The 14269-nt window shown below is 37.4% G+C and overlaps 2 protein-coding genes across 2 annotated transcripts in view; one reads left to right on the plus strand and one right to left on the minus strand.

The window, feature by feature from the left end:
• The window catches only part of SLC4A8 (solute carrier family 4 member 8), an 80087-nt gene extending 79554 nt beyond the window's left edge, over positions 1–533 (plus strand). Inside the window, exon 25 of the mRNA XM_053455810.1 lies at positions 62–533. Coding sequence (XP_053311785.1) covers positions 62–74 — 13 coding nt within the window. The 3' untranslated portion in view covers positions 75–533. The remainder of the gene's footprint in view (positions 1–61) is intronic.
• Positions 534–7111: 6578 nt separating this feature from the next.
• Positions 7112–8045, minus strand: LOC128473554 (glucagon-1-like). The gene is made up of 3 exons (XM_053455809.1): positions 7923–8045; positions 7344–7487; positions 7112–7148 (listed from the first exon to the last, which is right to left on the minus strand). Exons 1-3 carry the CDS (start codon positions 8021–8023, stop codon positions 7139–7141), a joined length of 255 nt encoding a protein of 84 aa, XP_053311784.1. The 5' UTR covers positions 8024–8045; the 3' UTR covers positions 7112–7138.
• Between the last annotated feature and the right edge of the window lie 6224 nt (positions 8046–14269).

The following is a 14269-nucleotide window of genomic DNA, read 5'->3' on the forward strand; positions in this document are numbered from 1 at the left end:
CCTAAATGTGTAATAATACACTTCACCTACATGTTTCATATGTCTCCCACTTGCTCTGCAGCTTTTTCAAATAGGTGTCTTGGCATAAGAAGGGCAGCGTGAAATGACAGATGACTCAGGGAAGCGCCAAGACCCAAAACGTGGCATACAGCTTTGAAGAACTGTCCCTCATCCTTTTCTTCAGAAGAAGGATTCATGTTAAAGCCATTGGAATTTTTTTATTATATGAATATATATATATTATATATTTTTGTTTTATTTTCAGTGTGTGCTTCGAAAAGCTATAAATCTGTGCGTACCATTGATTCTCTGGTACTCGCACTGTAAGGGAGTGGCACATGTGCCAATGTAATGTCTGTCTGCGAAGGATTCACGGAAATCTGGCATAGCTCTTACCTATGTGTTGTGTACGTTTAATGTTCGTAAACAGCATATTAGCAGTTGTAGCTTCAGTGACATCACTAAGTCAAAGGGAGGGATTCCTGTGCTTAATAAACTTCTCGTTAAGAGATTTGTATCGGGGAGACCACATGGTTCTACTTTGGGTTTTGTAAATCTTAAAATGTGTTTATATATATATATATAAATATGTTTGTACCTATGATAAGCACCTGGAGAGCAATTCAAAGTGTTGATATAAATAAAATGCAGGATAATAAGTATATAGACAAATTTAACTTTACCCTGGCATGTCCAACCAGCGGCTAAAAACCATTAGGAAAAGTTAGTTCTAGGTCAGCTGATGCAGTGTAGCAGTGATGTGGAGCACTGTTTGATATAAAAGAAGCAGCCTTTTGGGCAAATTCTGAGCTAATTATTTTGTGTTTTTTAACATCTTGTTTTGTTTTGTTTTTATTAACTAGTGATTTTCACTACTCTTATTAATGTTCATTGTACATTTCATGTACTTTACTTTCCCAAAAGCATTTAGCTATGTGGCAATAAGAGCAGATAGCAACATATTATTATATTATTATTATTATTATTATTGTTCATAGTCTAATTTCTAGAGATTTGAAATGGGGATCCTGTAAATGGAACTCTTACCAGCATCATCCACGGCAAAGCTAGTATGAATATAGTGAATAACCATTAATAATTGTACTCTTGTGGGTTGTTTGTGTGTTCTGTAGCATACGATTTTGGAATCACTCTGTACCACAATAATGCTTATTCTATGTCACCAAGTAGAAAACTACTGACTAATGTAGCTGATACGTGAATCATTCAAATAAGATTCTTTGTGATGTACCATGAACTACCATTTTTTCCTCCGTAGGCAATAAAGGATTCCTGATATCGACAGACTGATAATACATTAACTTGGTAGATCTTACAGTCAAAAGGGTTGAACAGCACATTACTTCCCAAAGCATTGCTGACCCGTGAAACAACTTAAAAATACATGTCTAGTGTGACAACATACGCCATGTAGCCTCATGGCCAAGCATTTATGGAACATAAAGTGCCAACATGCTTTAAGTAGTTCATTAACTCCCATTCATATTATTATTTGGTTCAAGTAAAGTGTTCTTGATTTAATGAACGATTCTTGTAGACAAGGAGTTGTTAGTATTAATGTTAGGTTTGGAAGAAAAGTAGCTAACCCTCTTTCTTGATTTTGTATTAATTTTCACAAAAATGTGTCTTAAATGTTGAAAGTTTATGCTTAGTCTTTCTTTTTTCCCTTTTTTAACTCTATTTATATTTATTTAAATAATTTTCCTAATTTAATATTTGGCAGGATTTTCACCAAAATTAGCCACTTACTATTATTGTTAATGTTAATAGTATTTAATTTAATACTGTTTACCATTGTGAGTGAAGGGCCTCTGATATTCACATTCTGTAATAATATCTAATTTTTATAGTTTTTGTAGTTTTTAATTTTATTTTGCCTTGCAAATCCATTATTTAAGAACTGTTTAAAATACCTAAATGGCATTAAACCTTAAGAGTTCATCTTTATTTCAAAGATATTCACTTTCTATGTACTATGTTATCATGTATTATGGTGTGATTAAATTGGCGTAAGCACAACGTGTATATATATATAATATATATATATATATATATGTATTAGTGGCAAAAACATTACTTAAAGGTATATAAACTGGAGGGTCTTATTTGTTAGCACAGCACCGTAGAGTTTGTGTAATCACGCCAGGTTCTCCATATGGAGTAGGGAATATTTCATATCATACTTCCATGAATATCTCTTGGAAAAGCTGTTAGAGAGGTAAGCGTTTGTGCTGTTAATTATTAGACTAGGCATTTATTCCCAGCAGATCTCACCCTTTGCTGACCCAATCAAGGAAGCTGTGTCGGTCCTATAATTAAATGCCACCAAGCCAGTCTGATCGTTTGAGAGAACCGTCCACCATGTTTGCGACATGCAGGAATATAAAATCAGCCATGTTATGTGTCAAAAGTGGAAGGCTGTCTTCCTGCCTGCGCTGTGTACGCAAGTGATCTAAATTATAGGTAAACATACGAACCATAGCTCTAAAATGAGCTATACTAATTCCTATCTATATAACAAACACTGCACACTAACAAAAGAGGTTTAATCTATCGCATTTCTCTTGGCTCTTGTCACGAACACTTAAAATACAAAATTGTGATGTGCAAAACTAATTTAATCCAGAACGTTCATTTCTTGTTATATGACCATAAAACATGGCCAGAAGCTACCAACGCACACACCCTAACTGTTTCATGCTTACAGCATGCCTAGGACTAGGCATTCTGCATGCGAAGCCTGTAAAATGTTTGTTGGGCTCTGTCTCCCCATATGTTACGTGCATTTAACACTGACTTTATAATGCTGTGGATTGAATGAAAATTATACACGGTCATTTGGTATTTTTAATGAGAGCAGAGTATGGGTTCTCCTGCAAGTTGACCAAAAATATCCATTCTTCAAGAATCAGAGCAACCTCTCTGAAGAGTGCATCTAGGAACTTGCTTGGCTGTGATTAAGGAGTAACTTATATAGGAAATTAACAAACATTTCCCAGCATTTGCTTGAGAAAATTCCTTTCCAGGAAAAGGAAACCAATCAATAGTACCTGCTTTAGTCACCTATTTATACCAGCGGTCTATGTAATAGCTATTTAGTCTTATTACATTATGTACACTAGTACATTAAGTACATGTTTTCGGTGAATTATTAATAGTTACACCACAAGAACCCCTGTAGCGGCACTGGAAATTTTTGATGGCATGGCATATGCTTCTGGCTCTCAAAAGCTGCTAATTAGGGAGCCAGGCTTTAATTATTATGAAACCGTCCTTTGAGTTGTGGAACCTTTAAAAACATTGATGATGCTGGAGGCATCCAAGTAGGTCATTTCATAGAGACTAATTTGTTCATTTGGATCATTGAGGTTCTGAATAGCACACTGGCTTAAAGCTTAATGCTATTTACACAAATTGCTGGTCCAGCCACTTGCTAGTGTTTTGTTTATATTTATTGTGCTCAATAGAATTGATGACACCAGGGTTTCCTAGCACCCTATGCAAGCTATGTCTCCAGCACCCCCTCCTGCATGGACTTCTTCCCCAACCAGCTCAACACTGTATGTAGCCTTCTAATTTGGCTCAATACTACAGCTGGTCCTTGGTGGCACCAAATTCGCCTTACTGCTACTGCACAGCAAACCTCATGCTCACAAAATTACACATAGAATCCTCCTAAAGAAGCCATTACCCACAGAGTTCTAGTGTGATACTGTATTATTATTATTTATGGTTTTATATAGCGCCATCATATTCCGTAACGCTGTACAATGGGTAGACAGGACATAACAAGTAGTATGTAATATAACAATTTGACTTACATCAAACCATCAAACTCCAGAATATACTCAATGCTCATTTTTACACCCTCTCTAAAATACATGAATTTGGGGGGGTCCATTGTTAAATGTACCTTTCACCTGATATTTCCTCTTGTGCTTGAGAGTTGGCATCTTGCTGATGTTGATTAAAGTTTTATTTTACATATATGATCCCTCCCCTTTAATAAAATACTTATGTTTAACGTATGCTCTTGAGAATCCCTATAGAAGGCTAACATAAACAGTATTGTATACCAGCAGGAAGACTTGATTATATAACCTGCAACAGTCCAGACCTCTATTGATTTTACAACTCTCTGGGCTGGTCAGATGACCCATGCTCGTTCCTGGGAACTCTCCGGGTTAAGCACCGCTTCTCCGAGTCACAGCCCAAATAATCTTTAGACATGCCCTACTCCCCGACCATGACCATTTCCCCCTCCCACCCCATTCAAAAATTATGAGGTTGGGGCTATCCCCGCCCGCAACATCGCAGACCACGGAACACCCTTATCTCGTCTACCAGAACCTGGAATTCCCAGGTATGCCCATGATCATCACTGCCCACAAAAATGGGACAGTGTGATGCCCGAAAATCATGAAAACTAGGAACCTTGGGAAGTATGTGATTATTATCTAGCATATGGAACTATGGCAATAGATAATACAGTAAAATCTAAGAGCTCATCTCTCAGAGGACATTTACTATGTTAACAGCAACGAGCGACTAAGCTATATCAAAATAATTCATTCTTAACAGTTGTTTTTTTTAATTAAACTGCCAACTTTCTACTCCATGAAATTGAGCTGCGCTCTATAAACATAGAACCAAATGATATGCACATTGCCCATTTTGGAGACCTACCAAAGTCATACATGACTAATAAACATAAAAATCCACAGGTATGCGTTTCAAGGCAGGTCTTTGACCCACCAGATGACCTCTTCAATTGAATAGGTTGGTGGACCCTTACAAAGGAAGGAATAATAGGTGCTGGCACAATTAAATTTTCTTCCTTAAGCACGTAGAAATAGAGATAGATTATTTTGTTTTAGAAATATTGAAATATATTTATTTTGTTTTAATGAATGTAGAATTCATGTTGTGAGTGGAATAAAGTTGCTGTGATTTTCTTTTTTTTCTCTCTTCCTCCATCCATCAATCTGATGCTTATCTGTGTTATTTTATTCTCCTCTATCCTAACCACTGTGTCTTCTTACAGTGGAGAAACCAGGCTTTAGAAGAGGTTTAAGAAACCAACCTGGTTTTTAAAACCTAATAAAACTGGTTTCTAAAACGGAGCATATGTGTTGCAATAACTGTCTCCCATGAAGGGCCATTAAAATGAACCAACATCAAAACCATTCCTAGGTAATAATTATTTTTGAAGTAAGCATTTTTTACTAAAACAAGGAAAGCTTATAGAATTATCATCAAGTTTGGTTTCTCCACTGTGGAGTTAGTCTTTGAAAGTGATTGTAATTCTGTGTGTTTCGCTGTCTGAATTTTGTCTGTCTTAGGTATATCTGCTGTTTACCTTGATCAACAAGGAATAAATATTATGTGTGTAATGTAACATCTGTTGGTGTAATGTAAAGAGACAAAATCCTTACTTTTTTTGCTTTTATTTTCAAATCCTCATTTTATCATAGTAAAATACTTATTATTATTGCCGGGAATCGTCGTTATAGAACAATTCATTTTTATTTACATTTTAAGTTAGGAGTGAGAGTTTTTAAATGGAATATTATTGCTACAAAACTTGTAACTCGGGGGCCACAGATTGTAATGTAGCCTATTCCAAAATGTACACATTATGATTTCTACGAGAAGTCTTACTGAAGCTAAAATTACATCGGATGCTATAAGGCTCTCCACCTTGTTGCATGGGTAATGAGAATGCCATGACATGGGCATGCTCAATAGACTGGTGCTAGTGATTTCGTTCCCCCCACTTGTATGCCTGTCTATTTAAGCTGGAATTCATATTATGAGCCCTTTCCAAAAAATGCCTAGATCAGAATAAACTAATGCTGCTCCCTGATATAACCTGGATCAATAAAATGAATAGTGCCCACCTGAAGCACCTGATGAAATGATTTGGCTTATGCTTGATTAAATGTTGGTAAATGGATTTGTCTCTTAACACTACTTACCCACACTGTGTATTTTAGTTGGGGGTAGATATTATGAAATTATTGACAATGTTTAATAAACATAGAAACTTGCAGCTTTTGTGTGGTTATTGTGTGCATGTTTTTTTATTCAGCGGCTAATAAGTATATTCTGCTCAGTACTATATTTACAATATGGTCAGTAGAAGGCAAAGTATGGGCGAAGATATTATTACTCCCCTACTTTGCTCCACTTGGCATCAACAAAAAATTGGTGCTTTGTGGAAACTCCAGACCTGTCTAGATATATACAAAATTATATATTGTGCCATGTGCACTTCAAAATCCATTAAGAAGTGCTTTGATGTCATTGCTACAAATCAAACCAAAGGAAGTTGACTACTTGTTTACTCTAAAACACGCTCTATGTCCAGCATGCATCCGCTAAAATAGATTGTAAAGAAATTCCAGGGGAAAACAGAAACGTTACACTCAGACTGTACAAAAGCAGGCCAATAGTCATAACTAGTGATATTCCATTCCAAAAATGAAATGCTAAATCTTGGCCCAAAGTCTTCAAATCCGAGCGGCCCATAGCACAATCGCCCTCTGCACCGCCCCACTTGCCAGCCCTTCCCTAGACCACCAATAATATGAGGAACTCATTAAGCTTTCCTGTATGTGATGGTGAAATCAACCTCTCCAAGAGTATCAAGCGGGTGGCCCAGCAGATGGTGGCAACCTTTAAACTCTGTGCGGACCAAGGCACAGACACGTCTGCTTCCCAATGCACCGCCTGGGAATCAGCCCCAGATACCTCCTCCGTGAACTGCAACCAGTGCTGGATTTATTTGGGGGTTTTTAATAATTTACTGTAAAAATTGTTATTTTATTTATAAGTGCACATGAGTCTTTATGCCTAGTTAGCAAATCTTAAAATGGCAACCGTTAATTAAAATGTGCAAATTTTAAAATGTAAATTATGATCGATTCCCATCACCTTTATTGGCAACAACTCAAGCGGTTATACATAGAATGAGCACCTCCAATATTTACACAGTGATTCTGTGACATCAACCAGTGAATTGAGAACATTCCACCTACAAATTGACATAACGCAGAATATTTCATTGAGGTTTTTTTCCATTCAATGTCAAATGGTCTCCGACACTGGAGTGCAGCTAATTGTACCTAGAAAACAAAATTAAAGGTACAGGGAGGAGTGCGTTTCTAGTATTGAAAAAGGAAACCATCTAAGAATATACAGTAATTTAAGGCTGAGGTTTGACATGTAATTTGTACTTAAATTATACAGAATCTGATCAAACAATGGAAACAACTTTTTACACATTTTCCATAAAAAATATGAAACTGTTTCTTTTTCACCTGAAACTTTTTTTGCTCATCAGCCATCGCACAAAGTCCTTCGCCTTCATTTTGTCCAGGTATCTTGTTAAATCGCTTGAGAAGGTTCCTTCTGAGTGTCGCTTAAAGTTTGATATAACACTCTGAGACCGATACTGTTGCCATCTGTAATGCATTCCACAAAAAAGCTACATCTATGACTAATATTTTTCAAATAAAGATAAAGTAAGTTTAGACATTTAGACTATACAACACACCACTCCTGCATATACAACCTGCTAGGACCCCTATACATTAACAATCAACTATTGTTATTAATTTCTGTATATATATATAGATAGATTATATCTATATATATACCGTATATAATGTGTGTGGCAGTCATACCATTTTTATACACAAGAGGGAGACATAACACCGTATATCATACATTCATATATTAAATGGAATGCATTATGAATGATAATTTTAAGGCCCTTAAACAACAAAGTGCAGGGCACCACTAAGCCACTCAAAAATGACTACTGGGTTTCATGATGATGATAATAATGATGATAATAATAATGATGATAATAATAATACTGTCAACAAAATTCTTACCTGGTTTCATCTGAAGAATTCTTCACCAAGATCTGCAAGGTAAGCGGGGGCATCATCAGGAACATTACTGCAGCAAAGAGAACCAATTGGATCTTGTTCATGTGTTCTGCTGGGAATGCATCACAGAGCAAGTATGTTATATTTGACTCCATAATCTTGGTTTACCATAACCACAGAAAAAAAATTTCTATATAAAATACACTTAATCATCAATACTTAATAAATATGAATTTACCACCTGTAAATCCTACAAAGTTAAATAAATTAAGAAACAAAAAATATTTTTACTTAAGTGAATACTTTGTTCCATAATTTAAATTAGAATAATTTGGAATCGTGGACCTACCTTTTGGACGGGCAAAGCTTTTCACATTTAGGTTCTTCCCGTGCTTGTGATGAGCCAGCTTCTCATGCATTGCGTTTTTAAGCCTTCACGGGACGCCCAGATGACAGAAAGGTCGGAGGTAGCCTTTGTTTCTAAGTCATTATGATTCATGTTGGTTTCTATCTTCAGCAACTCTTTAATAAGGAACTTTGATATTTTTTTCATGGTCTCTTTTTTTTTTAATTATAAACGGATGTGCTAATCATGTTAACAATCTTTTTCTATCAAAAAGTGTATATGACATCATCGTCCGAACCTGTCACATTGCATCGTAGACATGTCATTGATAGCAGCTTAGAGAGGTTGAAGGCCTGTGCTATATGACCCAGCAGAACAGTCACTGTGTGCGCGGCCATCACTTATTTTAATAAATCTGCCTGAAATAAAGAGCAAATTCCATTCTTTAATGAGCTCTTTTGTAAAGGTGTATAAACCTGTTTTAATAAGGCATTACTTTCTTTTGCAGCAAAAGCTACACATAAATGTAGTTAAAATATATTGGGTTTTGTGCTCAATCCATGTGTTTGTCTAATTTGCGGCTCAGTAGTTACTATTTGCATGTATATTCCAAGGATGGATGGCTGAGGGTTATTAAAATAGTAATCTGATGGTAGGTGATGGATGCTATAAGCCTGATTCTGGAACAAATGTTGGACTTTTAAAACTCCATAGTCCTTTAGGTGTTCGCTTGTCTACATTAGGATTGTAATGTGTTTAATGCTGGTACTACTTAGAGGGTACCATGTCTATGAATACATCAAGTGGAGCATCCCTTTTGTCTTGGCTACTTCTACGTAATTATGAATTGGTTCTATTCATAGTTTTGTTCATTTACAATAATCAATGCAGTCGATAACTTTACCGCGGCATATTATTTCCATTCTTACAGACTGAGAGCTCTGGGTAGGAAAGTGTTCTCAATATGAATGAGCAATTAAAATGAACGTGCAAACGGGTGCCTTCTACTAACTCTTCAGCTGATGAGCCCATGTTAGCGCTTTACATTAATCATCAATACTAATCCATTATAAATACTGTTTCTTGCTAGCCAACCTTTTACCCTCAAAATGTATAATCTCTAACCAATTAATTGTGTCTCTCCCATAAAGTTCTCATGTTCTACATTTGGTATTAGACATTGAACGCATTTCAATCACCCCCCCCCCAACATTTGAAACAGCCAGAGAGGGACATTTTTGTTTTATTGGTGTGTTTACAGTTGAGCGTTGGATAAAAGACTTTTGGGGATACAAAAACCCCAATTTAGTTAAAATGTATACTGTTACTGTCAGAAAATGTTAATGTGCTATCTGCGAAAGCCCTGAAGAGCACAAAGGCAAAACTGAAAATTTATATCCAACTTGAGTAAAAATTGCCACTGTGCTTATAAAAATTGCCGAGCGCTAGTACTCCTTTACTGTTTGAATTCCTGGTCACTCCTTGTATTAAGTGCTGCGTAAATTGTTGGCACTATATAAATAAAAGATAATAATGATAATAATACTGTAAAGAACCCTTAGCTGCTTTAGATGAAAATTCCTAGGAAGTCTGAAACAGGAAGTAGTGATCAGATTCCCAGGGAGTTAAAGGGACACCCCAGTACCATTTTAACGGATAATAGACAGACTACATTAATCAATGTCTGCAAATTAAATATTTTATAAAATGGATTTTATTGGTAAAACATAGAACATAGAACATACAATATGTAATAAATCACATACTTTTCATCGGGGCTGGTACCTTCTGGCCTTGGGGGCACGTAAAGCCAAGTGACCCCCCCACACACACACACACAAACACACACTCTCACCGTGCATGAAGTCGGAGCTTCTTGTGCCCCCTTAAAACTTCCATAAGTCTCTTCTTACATCGGTAATTAAGCATATTTAAATTTTGATCTGTACAGTTTTGTATAATGGTATAAATCTCATCCTGGGTTCCAATATATTATTTTTCAGTGATAGAAAAGGCGAAAGTGTTAAGCAGAGTAAATATTCTGCTAGTTTGAAGCGTACTTATTAGTATAACCGAAATATAAGAGATCATTAGCTGGAACAATGACAATATAACATTATAGTATAAATGTCAGCATACTGAAAGGCATTTCGGGCCAGACACTTCAGTTGGTTACAATAAGGAAATCAATTCTAAAAATACCTTTCTATGTACAGATTCCAATTTAGAAGGAAGTGATTAGATGACTCATTGGTGTTGCATGAAATATATGTCGGAGAAATTTAGCCGCTCATATAGTTAATGAGCATCAACAAAGGAGACACTGTTTGAAGTCATAAAGTAAGCCTTATTCCACTAACAGGACAAGCAATGTTTTGATCCCTTCAGGTCTTAATCAATCCTGAAATCCACCCTCAATACCGCCACGTTTAAAAAAAGTATTTTAAATGACGTTTGATCACATGAGAGCATCTGAGGAGAAAAATGTACAAAAATATCAAACAGGCAGAACCATCGTATAAATGTCATTGCAGTTCTTAAACTCACTTAGCATGAAGATTTCTTTCACCCTATCTGTCTATTCTTTTCTGAAGGTATCACTGTCAATAAAACCAGAAGCTCTACATAAATTGTGATTTATACTTTTTGTGTCCATTTTTTAGTTGTATATATATGTATATACAGGAGTGAATATTTGTATAAGGTGATCCTTTAAAGAAATAGTAGTCCTGTGCCTACGCAACTTAGGGATATGTTGTAATACTAAGGAGAAATCCTCTTGTAGAACTTTCTAGCCAACAACATCAGCTCTCCGTTTTTTATGCCTCCCAACAGGGCCGGCCTTTGGGGTGTGCAACCTGTGCGACTGCACAGGGCGCCACACTCCAGGGGGCGCCGCCGCCGCCGCGCGGTCCGACGCCACCGTAGCGTACCGCTGCCGTCAACAGTGTACCTAGCGGGGGGGGGTCCGCACCGGGTGCCGCTCATCAGGGGGGCACCCGGCACCCCTCCAGAGACGGACAGTAATGTCCGCCGCTGGAGGAGCAGGCTCGCAAGGGAGCGGTATCGGAGGTCTTTAACAGACCTCCGGCTCCCTTGAGTGATTTTAAGCCGGTTCAAGGATCTCCCTTGAACCCGGCTTAAAATCACTCAAGGGAGCCGGAGGTCTGTTAAAGACCTCCGATACCGCTCCCTTGTGATCCGCGCGGCAACAGCTGCTGTGCGCCGGGGTTTGCTGTCAGATCCCGGCGCACAACACTGAAGCCGCGCCCACCGCTGTCCGTGCCCTCTGACCCGGAAGAAGACAGAAGAACTGAAGAAGAGGAGCGAAGAGAAGGAAAAGGAGCTGTATGGAGAAAAGAGGAAAGGTAGGAAAGCATTCAGTGAGAGTGGATTGGTATGTGTGTGGATTGGTATATGTGTGGATTGGTGTATGTGTGGATTGGTATATGTGTGGATTAGTGTATATGTGTGGATTGGTATATGTGTGTGGATTGGTGTATGTGTGTGGATTGGTATATGTGTGTGGATTGGTATATGTGCGTGGATTGGTATATATGTGTGGATTGGTATATGTGCGTGGATTGGTGTATGTGTGTGGATTGGTAAATGTGGATTGGTATATATGTGTGGATTAGTGTATGTGTGTGGATTGGTGTGTGTGTGGATTGGTATGTGTGTGGATTGGTAAATGTGGATTGGTATATATGTGTGGATTAGTGTATGTGTGTGGATTGGTGTGTGTGTGGATTGGTATGTGTGTGGATTGGTAAATGTGGATTGGTATATATGTGTGGATTAGTGTATGTGTGTGGATTGGTGTGTGTGTGGATTGGTATATGTGTGGATTGGTATATATGTGTGGATTGGTATACGTGTGGATTGGTATACGTGTGGATTGGTATACGTGTGTGGATTGGTATACGTGTGTGGATTGGTATGTGTGTGGATTGGTATATATGTGTGGATTGGTATATATGTGTGGATTGGTATATATGTGTGGATTGGTATGCGTGTGGATTGGTATGCGGGGTTTTTTGGGATGGGGGGGCGCCAGAGGAGTAGTCCGCACAGGGCGCCAGAACACCTAAGGCCGGCTCTGCCTCCCAACATTTTAAATTGCCAAAAAGAGACATTTTTATTTTATGAAATGTACCAAGGGGCCAAGGCTCTATTTTTTTATGTGCAGTTGTGATGGATGTTTGTAAAATGTATCAGATAAGAATCATATATTTTCTTTACAAAATTCAGGGCTGATGAACACTATGATAGGCTGTTGTCTATCAAAAAACATTTGCTCCTAGAACAAGAGGGACCTCGGGAGAGGAAAGAAGGACAGAAAGATTTGAATCCAAAAGAGTGACTGTTCCTCCTAAACAGGGATAATCGGGAAGCATACTGTTTTTTTATCAACCTTGTGGTAATATACAGTATACTTCAATCAACCATTCCATGTGTTATAGGAATCAGCATACGAATCACATAATTATTACTTTTTTGGGGATTTATTTTATTTTATGTTTTCATAATGATATGCATTAACTTCTTTCTATGCAATTATCTTCAAGGGGAACTTAATTGAGTAACACATTTTTGGAGAAATTTGGTTTAAGACTAAATATTAACCACAGTTGAGCAAAAACTGTGGTAGGGCATTCCACAACTAGAATAAACAAGTATTTTCACTTCTCCCCATCTATCCTTACAAAAGCTGCTAAGTCGAACTTAACGCAACAGTGAGAAAATAACGCTGTGATGAGGGATAATCATGCAAGCAGGAATTAAGATAGTCGCTCCCATTATTACACATAAAATGGGTTGCTTATACATTGCCATACCTTGAGGGCTCTCTCTTCTGAGGTTGTGGCTTTGCGAGGGGGTGGGACTAGGCAGACAAAGGGTGGGGCCTGCCATGTAAAGGGTGTGGTTAGTCACATGAGCAATGAGGCTAGCCATAGATTGTATTAAGTGGGTTGGGAGGAAAATCTTGCAGGGACTGGGTGTGGCTAAACTCAACCTCTCATCCCCGGTGACCTAGAGAAGGAGTGCTTCACCCGAAGACTTCAGGTCAAACCCAGCGCCTACTCAGCTACATGCATTACTTATTATAATATGTAAACATTATTAACTAGGTTTATTTAGCACATTGAACTGTAGAATGTAGGATACAGAAATTAACCAGGACAAGATGTACAAAGCTTATATTCTCTTGAGTATTTGGAGTATATATGTTACTGCTGACAACAGCATTTACAGTGATGTGTGTAATTTAGAATTCATTAATTAAAATTTACAACACAAACTTTAATGAATAGAGGAATTTGAACATTTGTTTTGTTGTCTTTCCTTATTGTAAATCGTAAAGAGGACCAAAATGAAGGTCTAAGTTATTGAGAGCAATGAGTGACTAAAACCAAGATTTTAAGAAAATGGCTTGCACCTCCGAATGCGCAATGCTTTCACGGACAAACGCATGCAATACATAAATATGACACTAGGTGGCACTATGTTATTGGAATGGGAACAATTGAACATACAAGACACTGTGTAATGTATAATTTCACCACCTACCTAACATGTATTGTTTAATTTAATTCTATATTCCAATAGTAAAAAAAAAATTGTAAAAGTGTTTAGTGCTACTAATACTATACTAATCAATAGAAAAGACTATCCAGGAGTACAATATTGTTTATATGAATTATAATTATATATAGTAATATATAATGAGCAAAATACAATGTAACAGCTGGAAGGAACATTAAGGAAGGAAAGCTTATGAGTTTATATTCTACGGATGTCTGAATTGGTCCTTAAGGGCACACTATAAATTCTGGCATCTCTGGGCACAAATACTACGATTGTTTTCGGCTAGATAAGAAGTGGGTGGACTAACAAAGTGGCATGGCCATGCAACACCTTGTATTATATAAGGATGGGAGTGGGAGCACTAGCCCTTGGACATCTCTGATTTGCAGATTTCTGTTGCGTGTGTGCTTTATTT

The sequence above is a fragment of the Spea bombifrons genome, chromosome 2 (genome assembly GCF_027358695.1).
Source record: "Spea bombifrons isolate aSpeBom1 chromosome 2, aSpeBom1.2.pri, whole genome shotgun sequence".
In the NCBI taxonomy this organism is placed as follows: domain Eukaryota; kingdom Metazoa; phylum Chordata; class Amphibia; order Anura; family Pelobatidae; genus Spea; species Spea bombifrons.

What these genes read in the sequence shown, in the direction of transcription:
- LOC128473554 (XM_053455809.1), bottom strand. Translation starts at nt 8,023, where the DNA reads ATGAACAAGATCCAATTGGTTCTCTTTGCTGCAGTAATGTTCCTGATG. An exon ending in AATTCTTCAGATGAAACCAG is followed by an intron (nt 7,488 to 7,922) that starts GTAAGAATTTTG and finishes AATGCATTACAG; the next exon opens with ATGGCAACAGTATCGGTCTC.